The following is a 20,000-nucleotide window of genomic DNA, read 5'->3' on the forward strand; positions in this document are numbered from 1 at the left end:
GCTGCTGAGAGCTTATGCACGTTGGCAGTGGCATCAACCATTGCCATTACCAATCTCCCAGTAATGAAGCCGCTAAGCTTATTAGCGCGTTCCCTCATACCACACTGCCTTATTAATTCATGCACCTGCGGGCCGTTTTATGCGTGTGTTCAGATTTACGAGTGTAGGGTGGAGAGTAAATTATAGAGATTACGGGATGATGGGAGAGAGTGAGGAAGGGTTCACTGAGGCTGTACTGTATGACTGTTGTTTACTCTTGAGTCGCTTCACTCTTGCCTAATCTTCGTCTCGAGATGAGTTTAGCCTGTGGATGACTTGTCAGTGTCGTGGCGCATTGCCTCAACCCTTCATTAACGCCAGCGCGAGGACACCAGACGGCAGAAATACTTTAGAGTTTTAGTAGCATTAAGTGTTGTTGTCTGTCCTCTACACCATGACCTTGAGAGAGAGAGAGAGAGAGAGAGAGAGAGAGAGAGAGAGAGAGAGAGAGAGAGAGAGAGAGAGAGAGAGAGAGAGAGAGAGACTACCTTTATCTCCCGGTGTAAAAGTGTACCGCTATGGTAGCGAATGCCCTGCACCCACCGGCAATAGTCGCACCGCCAGGCATCGTTGCCCTTGAGAAGGTGAAACTGTTCGTCGTCGACACTTGCACTTGAGGCTTCGCCGGGTGACGAAAGACGAGCGAGGCCTCTCTTACTCTCGGGTTTGGGAGGCTAAGAATGTTTATTATGCCGTGTGTGTGTGTGTGTGTGTGTGTGTGTGTGTGTGTGTGTGTGTGTGTGTGTAATTCACCTCGGTCGCCTGCTGGTCACCCAGCCAGTCTTCCCCATTACGGAGCGAGCTCAGACCTCATAGACCGATCTTCGGGTAGGATTGAGACCACAACACACTCCACACACCGGGAAAGCGAGGCCACAACCCCTCGAGTTACATCCCGTACCTTTTTACTGGTAGGTGAACAGGGGCCACACATTAAGAGGCTTGCCCTTTTGCCTCGCCGCTTCCCGGGATTCGAACCCGGCCCTCTCGATTGTGAGTCGAGCGTGCTAACCACTACACTACGCGGTGTGTGTGTGTGTGTGTGTGTGTGTTCACTGTTTGATCTGCTGCAGTCTCTAACGAGACAGCCAGACGTTACCCTACGGAGCGAGCTCAGAGCTCATTATTTCCGATCTTTGGATAGGCCTGAGACCAGGCACACACCACACACCGGGACAACAAGGTCACAACTCCTCGATTTACATCCCGTACCTACTCACTGCTAGGTGAACAGGGGCTACACGTGAAAGGAGACACACCCAAATATCTCCACCCGGCCGGGGAATCAAAACCCGGTCCTCTGGCTTGTGAAGCCAGCGCTCTTACCACTGAGCTACCAGTGTGTGTGTGTGTGTGTGTGTGTGTGTGTGTGTGTGTGTGTGTGTAATTCACTGTTTGATCTGCTGCAGTCTCTGACGAGACAGCCAGACGTTACCCTACGGAACGAGCTCAGAGCTCATTTCCGATCTTCGGATAGGCCTGAGACCAGGCACACACTACACACCGGGACAACAAGGTCACAACTCGATTTACATCCCGTACCTACTCACTGCTAGGTAAACAGGGGCTACACGTGAAAGGAGACACACCCAAATATCTCCACCCGGCCGGGAAATCGAACCCCGGTCCTCTGGCTTGTGAAGCCAGCGCTCTAACCACTGAGCTACCGGGCCATGTGTGTGTGTGTGTGTGTAATTCACTGTTTGATCTGCTGCAGTCTGTGACGAGACAGCCAGACGTTACCCTACGGAACGAGCTCAGAGCTCATTGTTTCCGATCTTCGGATAGGCCTGAGACCAGGCACACACCACACACCGGGACAACAAGGTCACAACTCCTCGATTTACATCCCGTACCTACTCACTGCTAGGTGAACAGGGGCTTCACGTGAAAGGAGACACACCCAAATATCTCCATCCGGCCGGTGTGTGTGTGTGTGTGTGTGTGTGTGTGTGTGTGTGTGTGTGTGTGTGTGTGTGTGTGTGTGTGTGTGTAATTCATCTAAACTGTTCCACGTCTCAATACATCTCTGCGGAAAATTATATTTTTTAATATCTCTCAGACATCTTCACTTTCTCAGCTTTTTACTATGCGATCTTGTGCTTCGGGTGTCATATTCTTCTCTCAGGATCAGTTTCTCATTATCCACTTGGTCCATTCCGTTGATCAATTTATAGACTTGTATCAGGTCTCCTCTCTCCCTTCTTTGTTCCAAGGTTGGTAGATCCATAGCCTTTAGTCTCTCCTCATATGTCATCCCTTCAAGTTCTGGGACCATTCTTGTAGCCATTTTTTGTAGCCTCTCCAATTTCTTTGTGTTTCTTTTTATGAGGGGTCCACACTACTCCTGCATATTCCAATCTGGGTCTTATTATAGTATTTATCAATTTCTTCATCATTTCTTTGTCCATGTAGTGAAATGCTACTCCAATATTCCTCAGCAAATTATATGTTTCTCTAAAAATTCTATCAATATGGCTTACTGGTTGATTGTTTTCTTCCATCGTCACTCCTAAGTCCTTTTCCTTTTTGACTTTCTCCAGTTCTACTCCATCTCCCATCTTATAGATTCCCACAGGTCGTCTTTCATTCTTTCCCATTTCCATGACATGGCTTTTGTTCACATTGAATTCCATTTCCCACTTCTTACTCCATTCCCAGATCTTATTTAGGTCTTCTTGCAGTATTTCACAATCCTCCTTTTGCTTTATAACTCTGCACAGTTTCGTATCATCCGCAAACAAATTTATGTGTGTGTGTGTGTGTGTGTGTGTGTGTGTGTGTGTGTGTGTGTGTGTGTGTGTGTGTGTGTGTGTGTGTGTCAGTCATTCATCACGGTCGTCTGCTGGTCACCGAGTCAGTAGTTCCTTTACGGAAAGAGCTCAAAGCTCATACTGACCGATCTTAAGGTAGGACTGAGATCACTTACACACTACACAGCGGGACAGCGAGGCCAAGGCCCACAATCCCTCGAGTTACATCCAGTACCCACTTGCTGCTAGGTGAACAGGGAGAGAGGCTTGCCAGGAATTTGAATCCGAACTTTCTTGACGCAATGTTCCCGGAACCCACCGCAAGGTGGCACTACACGACGAAAGCTTTGATGGAACACAACAGAATAGTTTAGTACAGATTTGATGTTACAGGCCAAAACATGTGGATATTTGAGTTATTTTTGACGTATTTATACATCATGAAAAATGTTTGATGATGAATGGGCGAAGTATTAGTGACATGGGCATCTAAAATACTGAAAGAAATGTTATATAATGTATATGCGAATAGTGCGATGATAAATGTGGATATGGCACGTAGCCCCCGTGTTTATCGCCCTTTGTGCTAATGCTGGACTCACACATATACGATTGTGGTGCCCCGACAGGCACGATTGGAATCGGGGCTAAAAAGTGCACGATTGCTCCCGATTATTCAGGACAAGGCCGAAAGCCGGGAAAGACACGATTATCGGGTATATCGGGGGGAGTGATCGGGGTGGTGTCGCACCTAACGTGGCACTGTCGCCCCGACATGAAATGATGATAAGCTCGTTTCGGCGCGACAGGGGCGATGAACCCCCGACGAATACCCCACAAAACCCTCATTTTCAAATTGCATCGCCCCATATCGCCCCATACGGCCTGGCAGGGGCGTATCATCGTTGCATTCGGGGCGAAAGAAGCGATGGTACGGGTATGTCGGAGCGACAACCCTGATGCATGCCACGACATATATATAGGCAGCCCACCACAACACCAGGTAAACACTCCAGCACCAGCCCTCAACAGTGCCACATCACCAGTGACTCAACACCACCACAAGCATGGACAGTTCCACGAAGGAACTAATTATGCTGGGGGTATGTGGTATGAGATACCACTTACTGAGGGCTCTTGTCGTCGACCAGTTTCTACTACCAGAGCCCAAACCAAAACGGAAGCGAAGGGCCTGGGTGTGGCCCTACCTCCAGAAAAGACTGAGGTATGGACACTACGACACCCTCATGGACGAATTGTATAAGGAGAACCCAGACCTGTACAAGAATTACACCAGGATGGACAGGGAGCTCTTTGACAGCATCGTCGAGGCCGTGACCCCAATCATCGAGAGGAAGACTAGTAGATGGCGGAAACCCATCGACCCTAGCACACAGGTTGCCATCACCCTGCGTTACCTTGCCACAGAGGGCTCCTACAAATCCCAACAGTATGCATTTCGTGTGGCACATAACACCATATGTGGCATTGTTCCTGACACCTGCAACGCCATTGTTTCGGCCTTTGCACCCACGCTCCTCCGTCTCCCCGCCACACCTGAAGAGTGGCTACAGGTCTCAAGGATTTCGAACAGAAATGGCACCTCCCTCACTGCATAGGCTCTCTGGATGGCAAGCATATCCGTATACGGGTGGTAGAGCGGGGTGAGAGAGCCGACTGGCGTGAACATGTCGCCTGTGACGGTTGGCGGGAGCGCCGGTGCTGCCCTCTACATACGTCATCACAGTTCCCGCCGCCCCTGCCGCCCCTCGCGGCCCGCAAGGGGGCGATGGTGCAACGATAGCCCCGTACTATTCGCTCCTGTCGCCCATTTCGCCCCGATATTCCCCGATAGCTACGCTGTTTGACATTTGTCGGCCAGTCGGCTGAAAATTTTGAACAGGTTCAAAATTTTTGCCCCGATGCCCGGACATCCCCCGCAACGCCCGCATGCGCCGTATGTTGCCCGATGACCCCCGAAACACCCCGATCACGCACGATTGATGCCCCGATAGTGTTTTTTCGTCCCCCGATGCCAAATTTCAGCCATCGTGCCTGTCGGGGCACCACGATCGTGTATGTGTCCAGCGTAACGGTTTGAGTCTGGTGTGACGTAGCGAGGTATCAGAGACTTTTCAGAGTACGATACAACAAGAGGTGGTGAGTTGCTGGGGACGAGGGAGTGTATGAGTGTCAGTTTATCGGGGTGGCGCGGAAACGGATCACCTAATAGTATCGCAGCCACACCTGCGCCGCTCATGCATCTAGACTTGAGCAAGCTGGAAACCGGATCGGGGAAACTCCACTACACTACACCGGGAGAGAGAGTGAACAAAAAATAAATAAATAAAATAAATAAATAAATAGTTGGCGTTAATTTTTGTTATGTGGCGCTTTTGAGTTTTGTTTTATTGTTATTATTATTATTATTATTATTATTATTATTATTATTATTATTATATTATTATTATTATTATTATTATTATTATTATTATGTAAAAGATTGGAATGCAAAGCATTCCAATCTTTTACATTGGAAAACTGCCGCTTTCCCCTGGGCAATACATGTACTCGTACATGCATCAGGTTTGGAATACTCTTTCAAAACTTGCTGTTGTGTATGGGAACTAAACCTTTGTCCGCCAACAAACAATACCATCCAAAAAGTGCAGCCTAATTTCAAACTGCAAAAAATTTCCCCCTGCAGTTATTCAGTACTGTAATTATTCAGGAAAGGCAGTTAGCCATCCCTTATATTACTCAAGTGTTCATAACTCACTATGCGTCACGACCCCTACACATGAACATGTATGTCCATTTATCTAGACGCAAAGCATGGCATCAATCCCTAGTTCCGAAAAACTCTGGGTTGTGAGCTGAGTGTTATTCACATAACTACGTGGTGTATTTGTGTGTGTAATTCACTGTTTGATCTGCTGCAGCCTCTGACGAGACAGCCAGACGTTACCCTACGGAGTGAGCTTAGAGCTCATTATTTCCGATCTTCGGATAGGCCTGAGACCAGGCACACACCACACACCGGGACAACAAGGTCACAATTCCTCGATTTACATCCCGTACCTACTCACTGCTAGGTGAACAGGGGCTACACGTGAAAGGAGACACACCCAAATATCTCCACCCGGCCGGGGAATCGAACCTTGGCTTGTGAAGCCAGCGCTCTTACCACTGAGCTACCGTGTGTGTGTGTGTGTGTGTGTGTGTGTGTGTGTGTGTGTGTGTGTGTGTGTGTGTGTGTGTGTGTGTGTGTTTTGTTACTCATCTACATGTCTGTACCCTCTCTCTCTCTCTCTCTCTCTCTCTCTCTCTCTCTCTCTCTCTCTCTCTCTCTCTCTCTAATATGTCTAATGTCGTTGCTTGTGTCTTGGATGCTGTTTGCTCTCAGCTATTGTTAACCTTGATTCAGCTTGATCTCCATCTAGAGAGAGAGAGAGAGAGAGAGAGAGAGAGAGAGAGAGAGAGAGAGTCAATTGACGAACACTGGGAGGTGGTTTGTCAGGACTCTGAGAGGTGGAGGACGTGGTGGAGCTCGGATAAACCGCAACAGCTCCGCCACTCAGCTGTTATCTCAACTTCCACCTTCCCTTCGCCTGCCCGGGAAACAACGACCGCTCCGCCTACCTCCACTGCTTCCATCGCCACACAGAGCGACTGTGACACCTCCCCAGCGTCTACTGTCACTCCTTCTGCCACACAGAGTGACTGCTCGGTACTCACTACCACGTCTACCGCCACACAGAGCAGCAGGGACTCTTCCTCCATAAATACAGCGAACGGAGTAGATCGCGGTGCCTCTGTTCGCCCACGAACCTCTCCTCAGACCACTTCAGGAGATTGGAGAAAAAAGAAAACTAAGAGGGAAGTGCAGCAGGACGCGAGGAAGGTGTCCAGCGAAGGACTGAGGACTCACCAGGCCACCAAGCAGACACAAAAGCGAGCCAAGGCAAAAGTGTGTGAGTACTGCTCACGGAAAGGACACACTTCTGCTACTTGCCACGCCAGAACTGACGATTTACGTCAGGAGCGTCTCTACAGCGGCTCCTTACGGTGGAAAGACACACAGCCACACCCTTCCCACCTGCAGCGCCTCAGCCCGCCCACCACCTCACTTCATTTCAGTCCTTACCACAACCTCGCCCACTCCTTCCTCAGCCTGGTATCTGGAATCAGAGCCAGGGGCGGCAGTGGACCACTCCTCTTCACCAGTACCAGCAGTCGGCCGCGGACCCTAACCACCACCTCGGACTAGCAGGCCTCGCTCACTACCATCCCTCACCATGGTACAGCCAGCTTGCCCCGCCGCCAACTAAAGGTCGTCTCTAGCAACGTCCGTGGTCTCCGGACTAACCTTGCAGACTTATACCACAACTGTGTGCAACGACACAATGCAGACGTTGTTGTGGTGACAGAGACATGGCTGAACAGTGAGGTGGAGCCCACGTATGGCAGGATGCAGGGCTTCACCCACTGGGTGAGGAGGGACCGACAGGAGCGAACAGGAGGTGGAGTGGCTGTCTGCTTCAAGGAAGGAATGCAGGCCCAGCTACTCGACATAGACACGCCTCCACTGATGGAGATGATGTACTTCCGAGTAACGCTGGCAGACCGCTCAGCCCTCTACTGTGTGCCCTGTATCGCCCCCGCGACAAGGGCCTGACTCACTCCTGTACCTGACTGAGACTTTAGACAACCTGATGATGGCACACAGCTGCAGCCACGTGCTGATTGTGGGGGATCTCAATCACCACCTGGAAAGAGACGCCTACGAGAATCTCCTGAGGTGCAGGGTCTGACAGATCATGTCACCTTCCCACACATGAACGAGGAGGGACATTAGACCCTGTCATCTCAGACTACCAGGAGGACAAGCTTCAGTGTCATCAGCTGGGGCTCGTGGGCAGCTCTGATCATCACGCTGTACTGACACAGCTGGAAGTGGGCGTGGCTCGGGACGAGGCCACCACCCGCACCATCTGGCTGTGGAACAAAGCAGACTGGGCTTCCCTGCGCCGCGACCTGACCCACACCCCATGGGCCACTCTGCTACAGGGAGGAGCAGAGAGTGAAGCACTTGCACTCACCTCTCACCTTCTCGCCCTCCAGAGACGCCACGTCCCACACAGGGAATACACCACCAGACCGACGGATCAGCCATGGTTTGGCTACCGTTGCCGTGTTGCTGCTGAGGCAAAGTATGCTGCCTGGCTCCGCTACAAGAGGAACCCGACTCGGCGCAACAAGGACTTGCATAGGGCTGCATGCAGGAGGATGGTGGTAACCAGCAAGTGGGCCTTAAAAAAGTGGGAGGAAAGCCTGCGCCGGAAACTGTGTGGCACTGGCGTAGGAAACAAAACTTGGTGGTCCCTTGTTAAGGACAAACAGGAACTGGCCACCAAGAATCCATCCCTCCCTCAGCAAGCAGGACGGTACTGTCGCCACCAGCAGTAAGGAGAGGGCACAGTTGCTGGCTTCCTTGTTTGCTGGAAAAATGAAGGTGGGGAATCCACAGCAGCCACCGCCTCAGCTGGTCCAGCAATGTGAGAAGACTGTCACCATGGTGGAGGTGACGCATCAGCAGGTGAAGCGATTATTGCGGGGCTGGACACACAGAAAGCCACCGGCCCTGATGACATCAGCCCGCACCTGCTGAAGCGATGCTCCCAGGAACTGGCTGCCCTCTCACCCAAGTTCACAACTTGTGTACGGGAAAACGTCTGGCCTTCAGTGTGGAAGGAGGCTCGAGTAGTTCCTGCACACAAAAAGCTCCAGGACGGACCCAAAAAACTACAGACCCATATCCCTGTTGTCAGTGGTGGGTAAAGTGTTTGAGAGGGTCGTGGCAGAGGTGGTGTGTAGCCATCTCAAGGACAATGCCCTCCTCTCAGACCAACAGTTTGGGTTCAGACCTGGAAGGTCAACCTCCGACCTAATGATGCTTCTCACCAGGCAGTGGCAGGACGCCCTCGACGACGGCAAGGACACTATAGTGGTTGCTTTGGACATAGCTGGAGCTTTTGATAAAGTATGGCACAACGGATTACTGGAAAAGCTTCGTGCTAAAGGCATCCAGGGTGGCTTGCTACGACTCCTGGGAAATTACCTGCAGGACAGAAGCCTCAAGGTGGTTGTCAACGGGCAAACATCTGAGTCCCTGCCTGTGGAGGCATCAGTGCCACAGGGTTCAATTCTTGGCCCACTCCTGTGGAATATCTACGTGGATGATCTTCTCCAGCTACTGCCAGGAGTCAAGGCCTATGCTGATGACTGCACCCTCTCCTATACCTATCCACGCCAGGACAGTGGGCGGGCTGCTGAGGCCATCAATCAGCAGCTACGAGTGATAGAGGAGTGGGGTGCTCGCTGGCAAGTGACATTCGCGCCGGAGAAGACACAGGCAATGGTTGTCTCTCGGTCCCCAGCCGCCATGGCAGCAATGGCAGGAAAGTTGTCTTTGGCGCTGCTGCTCTCCCACTCCAAGATGACGTCAAGATACTTGGAGTGGAGGTGGATCGAGGGCTGAGGTTTGACAGCCATGTCAAATCCATTGCCAAGAAAGCCTCTCACAGGATCTCCGCTCTCAGAAGGATCGCCAGTTTCCTCGACAGGAAGGGGAGACTGCTGCTGTACAAGGCACAGGTGCGGCCCCACCTTGAGTACGCAGCTCTCTCCTGGATGTCCTGTGCCGCCACACACAGAAGGAGACTGGACAGCATCCAACGCCGCGCCATACGGCTAGTAGATGCTGCAATACCACCTCACCCAGAGCCTGAGCGTCCCTTGATTCACTGGAACACCGCAGAGATGTGGCGGCGATCGTAGTGTTCCATAAGGCACAGGTGCAAAGAGTGCCACATCTGGCAGGGCTGCGTCATCCTCTGAGAGTCACCGCACGGAGCACGAGAACGGTGCTCAATGGTGGTGACGCCGTAGAGGTGCCGCGATCCCACGGGTGTCAGCATCAACGCACCTTCGCAGGACGCGTCTCCAGGATGTGGAACTTGTTCACGGCCGCGGTGCCTCACGTCCAGGAGATGAACACACACAGTGTCAAACTGATGGCACATAAGTGGAGACAGACACTGCCAACTCCTCTGACACTCTTTGTGACGTGACACTCAGTGTAGTGCAGTGCGTGAATAGTGCTAGTGAAGTGAAAAGAACAGTGCTCCATTTACATGCTGACCATCTTGTATATTTTCTATTTTTAAGTCTTGTAAATATTGTAGAGAAATAGATTGTAGTACCCTTAGAATAGGTAGCACACGACAGTGCGCCTTTGGGTACATGTTCTTCTGTATAAATTATGTTTAAATAAAAAAAAAAAAAAAAAGAATGAAGTGGAACAGGGAATGAGAAGCGTATCTACGATGACCTGTGGTGACCGTGCATGTTCCGCCCTAGTGGGCAAGAGATTTTATTTTGTTATCCAGTTTGATGGCTTCGTAATTTATTTATTTTTATTTTTGATTACTTTTATCGTAAGTGCAACGTGCAGCACGCACTCGTTTTGTTTAGAACGATTGTTGGTAGCGCACAGTATGGCAGAGGGGAAGGGACGGGAAAAGAGTGAAGAGCAGCGGCCAGAGGCCAGAGGAAAGGAGTGATGGTTTATTGCTCGCTGAGGACTTGGGGCGTAGAAGGTAGCATGAGCCTGACAGGGACGGGTAACTATAGTCCTGCTCGTCTAAGAATGTGGATTGGGTGCGGCCCCCATGGGAAATAGCGGGAGGACAGCGCTGCCATACCTTTAATCCCTCGTTGGCTACCCCCCCTCTCTCCCTCTTCCTCCCTCTCTCTTACCCCTCCCTCTTCCTCCCCCTCTATTTCTTCCTGGTCAAGGACACCGCAGCTGACCTCCCATCACCTGTATGGATGGCGGGCGTGATTGGTGTTGCTGCCGTGAAGATTTGAATGTAGTTTTTTTCTTACTTATGTCAGCTTATTTTAAAGTACTTTCCTTCACGATATAATCTAATTATAACTATGGAACTATTTACCCATCCCAAACCGCAAGGAAACCTCTTTATAAGTATATTATTTTTTTTTTAGCAACACTAAAATATGTATGCCACGTTTCTTGCCAGTCTTATGAATATATTATCAATAATAAGTTTACTGCTCTCTCATACGTTGTAATACTAAGGCTAAATGCGTATGTATATTTGCTGACCATATTTGCTAAAGTTTTACTACTATTAGAACTCAGCTGCATCACTGGCTATGAGACATGCTTCACCACTGTACAGCGGGAATTTCCCAATCCACATTGTTGGAGGAGCAGGACTATAGGTACACTGACTGGCAACAACACCACCGTACTTCCCCCTGCCCTTCCCTCTCAGCCTCTGCTCTGCGTCTCACTGTCACTAAACTCATGCGACGGACCCCTATAGAGGCGCATTGCCCTGCATCCAGGAATGGTGACATGGGAATATGGGAGTGCGGGGGAGAGTCGTCCAGAGAACAGTTTCACCTTGACACAGTCCGAAGCGCCCTGGCGATGGCAACTTCCCTTCCCTCCACATCTCCCTGTCCTCATTTCTCCCCCAACTTCTTACACCTGTCCCGACACACACACACACACACACACACACACACACACACACACACACACACACACACACACACACACACACACACTTAATGTGTGGCCTCTGTTCACCTAGCAGTAAATAGGTACGGGATGTAACTCGAGGGGTTGTAGCCTCGCTTTCCCGGTGTGTGTTGTGTGTTGATGTGGTCTCAGTCGTACCCGAAGATCGGTCTATGAGCTCTGAGCTCGCTCCGTAATGGGGAAGACTGGCTGGGTGACCAGCAGGCGACCAAGGTGAAATTACACACACACACACACACACACACACACACACACACACACACACACACACACACACACACACACACACACACACTCACTCACACACACACACAACAGAAAGTGTACATAAATTTAAGGAAAAGTTGAATAAATGAGCCCGCTTGAACCTTGTAATATACTACTAGGTAAATACACACGATAGTAAGGAAATGTATGGATGATGAAGAAGAGGACTAGAAGTTCTTCTTATCATTATTATTGTTATTATTATTATTATTATTATTATTATTATTATTATTATTATTAATGTATTATTGTTATTGTTAGTGTTTTTGGTAGCTAGGTGGTGTTAGAGACGGAAGCGGCGTGAGGCCCTGGTGATCAGCGTGGCCGGTCCAGTGAGTGCCCCGCCCTCCCACGTGAACGGTGTGTCATGGTGTCTCGTGTTGCTGTTGCTGAGTGGCGAGAGGCTTGGGTTTGGGATGTGGGGCGGGAGTGGGGGTGTGTGGGGCACACTTTGCCGGCCATGGTGTGTGGCAAGTAAGTGCATGCTTGTCTCAGTGGCGGTGATGTGAGTGTCTTCCTTGCTGTGTTGCAGGTGACGCACGACCACAATGACCTCAAGATGGAGGAGCAGAACATTATCTGCGGTGCCCTGGAGCTGCACAAGAAGACGGTGGGAGAGGTGATGACGAAGCTTGAAGATGTGTACATGTTGAGCGTCGACAGGAACCTTGACTTCGACACCATCAACGAAATCATGCAGCAAGGTGAGTGGCGCACTTGTATTGAGTATTGAGGTGCTGCTGCTTCTGGCTCGGTGCGCAACACTACGGTGCTGAGGTGCCGCGCTACACTGGTAAACTTGCGCATCTCTAGGTCGTGCCATGTCTTTACACTTTTTTCTCGTGTTTCGAGATGTACTTAGTAACTCACTCTGAAAATATATTTTTTTTTATTAATCCAGCGTTCAACGTGTTTCAGTTATTCATGACCAACTCATTAAGTCTCGGAAACCGGAGCATATTTCGTGATTGACGTGCCATCAGTGGGGGTCAGAAGAGACCGTTTACATCACGCTCCATACGTGTCCTGTCCACCATTTTTGCCGTCCCAGCTAAAAATCATGTGATTTTACTACCAGTCATATGAAACATATTGAATTATTTTATTAATTTTTTTTTCGGTTTGATGTTTCTTTCATCAGAAGACGTACTTGGTTTTAGTATTTTACTTTCTCCCTCCTGTGCATGAAGATGTTGGTCAGATACACAAGTCAGCAATGTAAGACGAATGGTATATAGCTATTACTGTTTTTATTTTTATTTTTATTTCATTTATTTATTATTATTATTATTTATTTATTTATTTTTTTTTTACTCCGCGCAGCATATTAAGTGTGAATTTCTCCGCCTTCACACGATGATTCTGCTTCCAGCTAAAGTTTGTTTGTGTTGAGTCGCGAATGTGTCATGCATACGACCAGCCGTTTTTTAATGTTTATTGACCATATTTACTTTGTTTAAAATGCATCACTGTCAATAGTAAACTCATAAAAATACTCTTGGAATATCATTGGAGGGGGTAGTAGACACCTACTAAAACGATAATTTACTCCCAGCGAGGTCTAATAGCACTAGTTTAAGGGGTGCTGTAAACCTTCCATTAAAACTAGTTGTGATCTCGCTGAACGTTACCCTTTGTCTCACAACTCTTGGTGGCAGTCATAACCTGCCCTCTAAAGACAACTCTCCTTCTTCACACAAAACCCCACACACACACACACACACACACACACACACACACACACACACACACACACACACACACACACACACACACACACACACACACACACACACACACACCACTTAAAACTCAAAATTCAAAATGGCGACTCCAAATCCAGTCTAGGAGTTCTCTTCTGGGGAGGGGACCAGAAATGTCTCCAAGTTGGACTACTCTCCCGGTGGCGACCCAAAATGTCTAGACACCTCCCTCGACTTTTTCTTCAATAACTTCTGCAACATTCACGGTCTTAGATCTAATTTTCAATCTGTAGAACACCACCTTTCTACTAAACCTCATTTTCTTTTCCTCATCGAAACACAGCTGTCTGAGGCAACTGACAGTGGCCCCTTTTTTGTTCCCTCCTACTTTCTCTATCCTCATTTTCGCTCCAAAGTTGGATGTTGCGTCTATGTGCGCAACGACTTAACTTGCTCTCGTGCCCACGCTCTCGAATATTCCGAGTTTTCCATCATCTGGCTTAGACTCAACAGTCACTCTATCTAAATTTATATGTGCTGTCTATCTCTATCCTGTTTCTTCTGACTATAGTAAATTTTTTTACTATTTAACTTCCAAAGTGGAGCACACTGTCCCTCGACTCTTTCGCGGAGATCTCCATCCTTGGAGATTTCATTGTTCACCACCAGCTTTGGCTTTCCTCTCCCTTCAGTGACCATCCTGATGAACTAGCCATCAACTTTGCTATCCTCCATGACCTAGAATAAATGGTGCAACACCCTACTCGTATTCCTGACCGTCTTGGAGATATGCCCAACATTCTTGATCTTTACCTTACCTTTAATCCTTCTGCTTATGTTGTTACAAGTGGTAGGCAGGACTCGGTAACTTGAGAACTCACGGTTCCGAGTCCAAAGGCTGGTGGATTCGCAGGAACCGATTCCGGAATCGATTCCCGCTCTCCTCTGGGACTCGGATGGAAAGCGTGTAGGGAGTTCCAGACACTGGACTCGCTAGACGAATGCCAGTGTGAGGCGAGTCTGGGAATCGAGTTTCGCTCTCTCCTTGGACTCAGGTAGAAAGTGCGTAGCACTTTCTTAAGGGAGAAGGTGAGGAGTGGGTGAGTGAAATTGAGAAAGTGCACAGATTAAGAAAATATACAGAGAGAGGAAGAAGACCACTGAAAGTCAAGTTCAGAGCACAATCTACACAGCATTAGAGGTGATACAGCATGCGTGGAGGCTGGACAAGACTAGGTTGGATATTGAGGGAATTTCGTGACCAGCTGGCAAAGATACTACATAATATCATGGTGTGTTCTTTTAAAGAAGGAAAAATCCCTCTAGACCAGAAAAGGGCAAACATTGTACCAATTTTTAAGGGAAGTAACAAAGAAGAACCATTGAACTACAGACCAGTGTCCTTAACAAGCGTGGCTGCAAAAATAGCTGAAGTAATAGTCAAGGACAGATGGATGCAACAACTAGAAGAGTCACATACAATAACTGGAAGACAATTTGGGTTCAGAAGTGGAAGATCTTGTGTCACAAATTTATTGAGCTATTACAGTAGAACAATAGATAGAATTCAGGAGAGGACGGATGAGCAGACTGTGTTTACCTGGATCTAAAAAAAGCTATTGATAAAGTACATCAAAGATTGCTATGGAAAATTAGAAATATAGGTGTTTTACAGGGAAAAGTATTGGATTGGATAACAGACTTCTTAAAGGACAGAGAAATGATCTTACACATGAGAGGGGTAGAAATTCAGAAAAAAAAGAAAGGAGAAAAACTTCGGTATTGCAAAAAAATTGCAATTTATAACCGGAAAAACACGCTAACAACATAGTTAGAGAAACATACGAGTTACAAAAAAAGAAAGAAAAGAAATGAGCATTTACCTATATAGGTGAAGATATGATGAAGAAATTAGTAGAATACATGATTTGACCTAAACTAGAATATGCTGCACATTTATGGTCACCAAATAATAAGAAAGATAGAAAGAATATAGAAAAGATTCAAAGAGCTGCAACCAAAATGGTTCCAAGTTTGAGAGACCTAACCTGTGAGGACAAATTAAAGATATTAAAACTTCCAACATTGCAACAGAGGAAAGAAAGAGATCTAATTGGTATATACAGGGCATGGAAGGGGATGGACACAGTTGACAAAGAAGATCTATTAGTGTGGTACTCAAGAAATTGAAAAAGACCATGTATAGAAGAGACATTATAAAATATAGCTTTCCAAACAGAAGCATAAAGATATAGAATACGTTGGATGAAACAGTAGTTTAAGCAAGCAATATTCATGACTTTAAGGCTAAACTGGATGACTTTAGGTATGGAGACAACAGCACAAGCATAGTTCTTTTCCTGTAAAGCACAACTAGGTAAATGTAACTAGCTGAATACACACACACACACACACACACACACACACACACACACACACACACACACACACACACACACACACACACACACACACACACACACACAGTAAGGAAGAGCCTCTTAACTATAGACCTGTGTCTCTAACAAGTGTGGTCGGTAAGATTTGTGAGAGGGTGATAAAGAAATATTGGATACGGTTCCTGGAGGATCATAAGTTATTATCGGATCATCAATTTGGCTTCAGGAAAGGGAGGTCATGTGTAACAAATCTACTGAGCTTTTATTCAAGAGTGGTTGACAAAATACAAGAGAGAGAGGGATGGATGGACTGTGTATATTTGGATTTAAAGAAAGCTTTTGACAAGGTACCTCACATGAGACTGTTATGGAAAGTAGAGATTTATGGAGGACTGAAAGGAAAAGTGTTAAAGTGGATGGAAAACTACTTGAGATGGAGGGAGATGAGAACGGTAATAAGGGATGCAAAGTCGGACTGGTTGGTGGTGGAGAGTGGAGTCCCACAAGGCTCAGTGCTGGCACCAATACTTTTCCTTGTATATATTAATGACATGCCAGAGGGAGTAAACAGTTATATTAATTTGTTTGCGGATGATGCGAAGTTGTGTAGGTGTGTGAAGAGTGAAGAAGATTGTGAAATTTTACAGGCAGATCTGGATAAGATTTGGGAGTGGAGCAAGAGGTGGCAAATGGAATTTAATCTGAGCAAAAGTCATGTGATGGAGATGGGAAGAGTGGAAGACGGCCAAGAGGGTCATATAAGATGGGTGAAGAAGTAGTGTTGAAAAAGGTGGAAAAGGAAAAGGATTTGGGAGTGATAATACAAGACCATGGGCAGTTTGAGGCTCATATTGATAAGATGTTTGGAGAAACGTATAATTTGATAAAAATATTGGATTAGCCTTCCATTATATGGATAAAGATATGATGAAGAAATTAATTAGTATGGTAATTAGACCAAGATTGGAATATGCTGGAGTGGTTTGGTCCCCTTATAAAAAGAAGCATATAAGGAAGTTGGAGAGATTGCAGAGAATGGCAACAAAAATGGTTCCGGAATTGGCAGAAATGACCTATGAGGAGAGATTAAAAGAAATGAATTTGCTTACCTTGGAACAAAGAAGAGAAAGAGGAGATTTAATACAGGTTTATAAACTGTTGAATGGACTGGATGAAGTGGATAATGAGCAAATGATGTTGAGAGAGGAAAACTTAAATAGAACTACAAGATCGCATAGTAAAAAGATAGCCAAGGGAATATGCTTGAAGGATGTGAAAAAATATAGTTTCCCACAAAGATGTGTGGAGGTGTGGAATGGTTTGAGTGAGGAGGTGGTGTCAGCAAGGAGTGTGCATAGTTTTAAAGGAAAGTTGGATGTGTGTAGATATGGAGACGGGGCCACACGAGTATGATACCCAGGCCCTGTAAAATTACAACTAGGTGAATACACACACGTGTGTGAAAGAATAATAAAGAAACAATGGATCGAGTTCCTTGAAGACAACAAATTAATATCAAATAGCCAATTTGGTTTTAGAAAAAGACGGTCGTGTGTAACTAATTTATTGAGTTTCTATTCTAGAATAGTTGATACAGTACAAAAGAGAGAGGGATGGGTTGACTGTATTTATTTGGATTTAAAAAAGGCGTTTGACAAAGTGCCACATGAAAGATTACTATGGAAGTTAGAGGAGAAGGGTGGCTTAAAAGGAAGCACATTGAGATGGATAGAAAATTATTTGAGGGGGAGAGAAATAAGGACGGTAGTTAAAGATATGAAGTCCAAGTGGAGAGCAGTAGAAAGCGGAGTGCCGCAGGGATCAGTATTGGCACCAATACTTTTCCTCATTTATATTAACGACATGCCAGAAGGAGTGAACAGCTACATAAATCTGTTTGCAGATGATACGAAACTGTGCAGAGTTATAAAGCAAAAAGAGGATTGTGAAATACTGCAAGAAGACCTAAATAAGATCTGGGAATGGAGTAAAAAGTGGGAAATGGAATTCAATGTGGACAAAAGCCATGTCATGGAAATGGGAAAGAGTGAAAGACGACCCGTGGGAATCTATAAGATGGGAGATGGAGTAGAACTGGAGAAAGTAAAAAAGGAAAAGGACTTGGGAGTGACGATGGAAGAAAACAATCAACCAGTAAGCCATATTGATAGAATTTTTAGAGACATATAATTTGCTAAGGAATATTGGAGTAGCATTTCACTACATGGACAAAGAAATGATGAAGAAATTGATAAGTACTATAATAAGACCCAGATTGGAATATGCAGGAGTAGTGTGGACCCCTCATAAAAAGAAACACATAAGGAAGTTGGAGAGACTACAAAAAATGGCTACAAGAATGGTTCCAGAATTTGAAGGGATGACATATGAGGAGAGACTAAAGGCTATGGATCTACCAACCCTGGAACAAAGAAGGGAGAGAGGGGATCTGATACAAGTTTATAAATTGATCAACGGAATGGACCAAGTGGATAATGAGAAACTGATCCTGAGAGAAGAATATGACATTCGAAGCACAAGATCGCATAGTAAAAAGTTGAGAAAGGGAAGATGTCTGAGAGATGTTAAAAAATATAGTTTCCCACAAAGATGTATTGAGACGTGGAACAGTTTAAATGAAGAAGTAGTGTCTGCAACGAGTGTGCATACTTTTAAAGTAAGATTGGATAAGTGTAGATATGGAGACGGGGCCACACGAGCATAAAGCCCAGGCCCTGTAAAACTACAACTAGGTAAATACACACACACACACACACACACACACACACACACACACACACACACACACACACACACACACACACAGAGGGGAAGAAGAACCATTGTTGCTTGACCTAGTTTTCACAAAGAAACCAGAGCCCCCTCCAGTCATACAATACTTTAGTCCAATGAGGAGAAGTGATCATGTGACATTAGAGATGCAAATTCAGGAGGAAGATAATATAAGTTACAGAGAGGACTATAAAGAAGAGAGATTGAATTATGCAAGAGCAGATTTTGAAAAATTAAGGATTTATTTTGCTGATATTGAATGAAATAATATTATGTACAGAAAGACTCTACAAGGGAAATATGATATATTCTTACACAAATATAATGAAGGAGTAAAAAACTTTGTTCCTGTTTGTAGAGTTCAGATAAAAATACATGCTTGGTAAAATGCTAGATGCAAACAAACAGAAAAGGCAAAAGCGTGGAAGAAACTCTTAAAGCAGGGAAATGACTATAACAGACGGCAGTACAAAGATGCTAGAAATGAATATATTAGAGTAAGGAGAGAGGAAGAAAAATTTTGAGAAAGATGCAGTCCATAAAAGCAAAGATGAACCCAAACTTTTCTACAAGTTTATAAACGGCAAAACAGAGAATAAAGAAACAATTGAAAAAATAATTAAAGAAGGGAAGACATACCAAACAGAGAAGGAAATGTGTGAAATAATGAATGAGAGCTTCAAAACGGTATTCACTGCAGAAGATGATTTCACAGAACCTAATAGGACATTGATTGCCAAGGATTACAGGAGATTGCAGTGCACAAAGAGGATATTGGAAGATTACTGGATAAGTTGGAAGTCAGAAAAGCAATGGGGCCAGATGGTGTATCAGGCTGGGTGTTAAAAGAATGTAAAGAGCAATTACTGGATCCAATTTGGGAAATAATTAAAAGTTCAATAAATGAAGGGAAAGTTCCACTAGAATGGAAGAGAGCCAACGTAATACTGATATTTAAAGGAGGAAAGGCAACTGAACCACTAAACTACAGACCAGTGTCACTTACTAGTGTTGTAGGGAAGTTATGTGAAATAATTATCAGAGAAAAATGGGTTAAATTTTTAAAAGAGGAGCAAGTCATATCAGACAATTTGGGTTCAGGACAGGGCGGTCATGTGTATCAAACTTATAAAGCTTCTACTCGAGAGTTATTGCAGGACATGGAAACAGAGATGGGTGGGGTAGACACAGTATACCTGGACATTAAAAAGGCTTTTGATAAAGTCCCTCACGGAAGACTTCTTTGGAAACTAGAGAACATAGGAGGACTGTGAGGAACCTTGCTCGAATGGACAAGAGATTATTTGAAGGATAGGGAAATGAGAACTGTGATCAGAGATACATACTCATCTTGGGGTAAAGTAACTAGCGAAGTGCCACAAGGGTCAGTGTTAGCCCCCATTATGTTTCA

The 20,000-nt window shown here is 46.1% G+C and overlaps 1 protein-coding gene across 2 annotated transcripts in view; it reads left to right on the top strand.

Annotated features, from left to right (window-relative positions):
- LOC123514383 (unextended protein-like) overlaps positions 1-20,000 on the top strand; it is a 249,409-nt gene that overhangs the window by 126,444 nt on the left and 102,965 nt on the right. For both annotated transcript variants that reach the window (XM_045272269.1, XM_045272270.1), the window contains exon 7: positions 12,227-12,398. In XM_045272269.1, coding sequence (XP_045128204.1) covers positions 12,227-12,398 — 172 coding nt within the window. The remainder of the gene's footprint in view (positions 1-12,226; positions 12,399-20,000) is intronic.

This window comes from Portunus trituberculatus, chromosome 37, assembly GCF_017591435.1.
Source record: "Portunus trituberculatus isolate SZX2019 chromosome 37, ASM1759143v1, whole genome shotgun sequence".
In the NCBI taxonomy this organism is placed as follows: Eukaryota; Metazoa; Arthropoda; class Malacostraca; order Decapoda; family Portunidae; genus Portunus; species Portunus trituberculatus.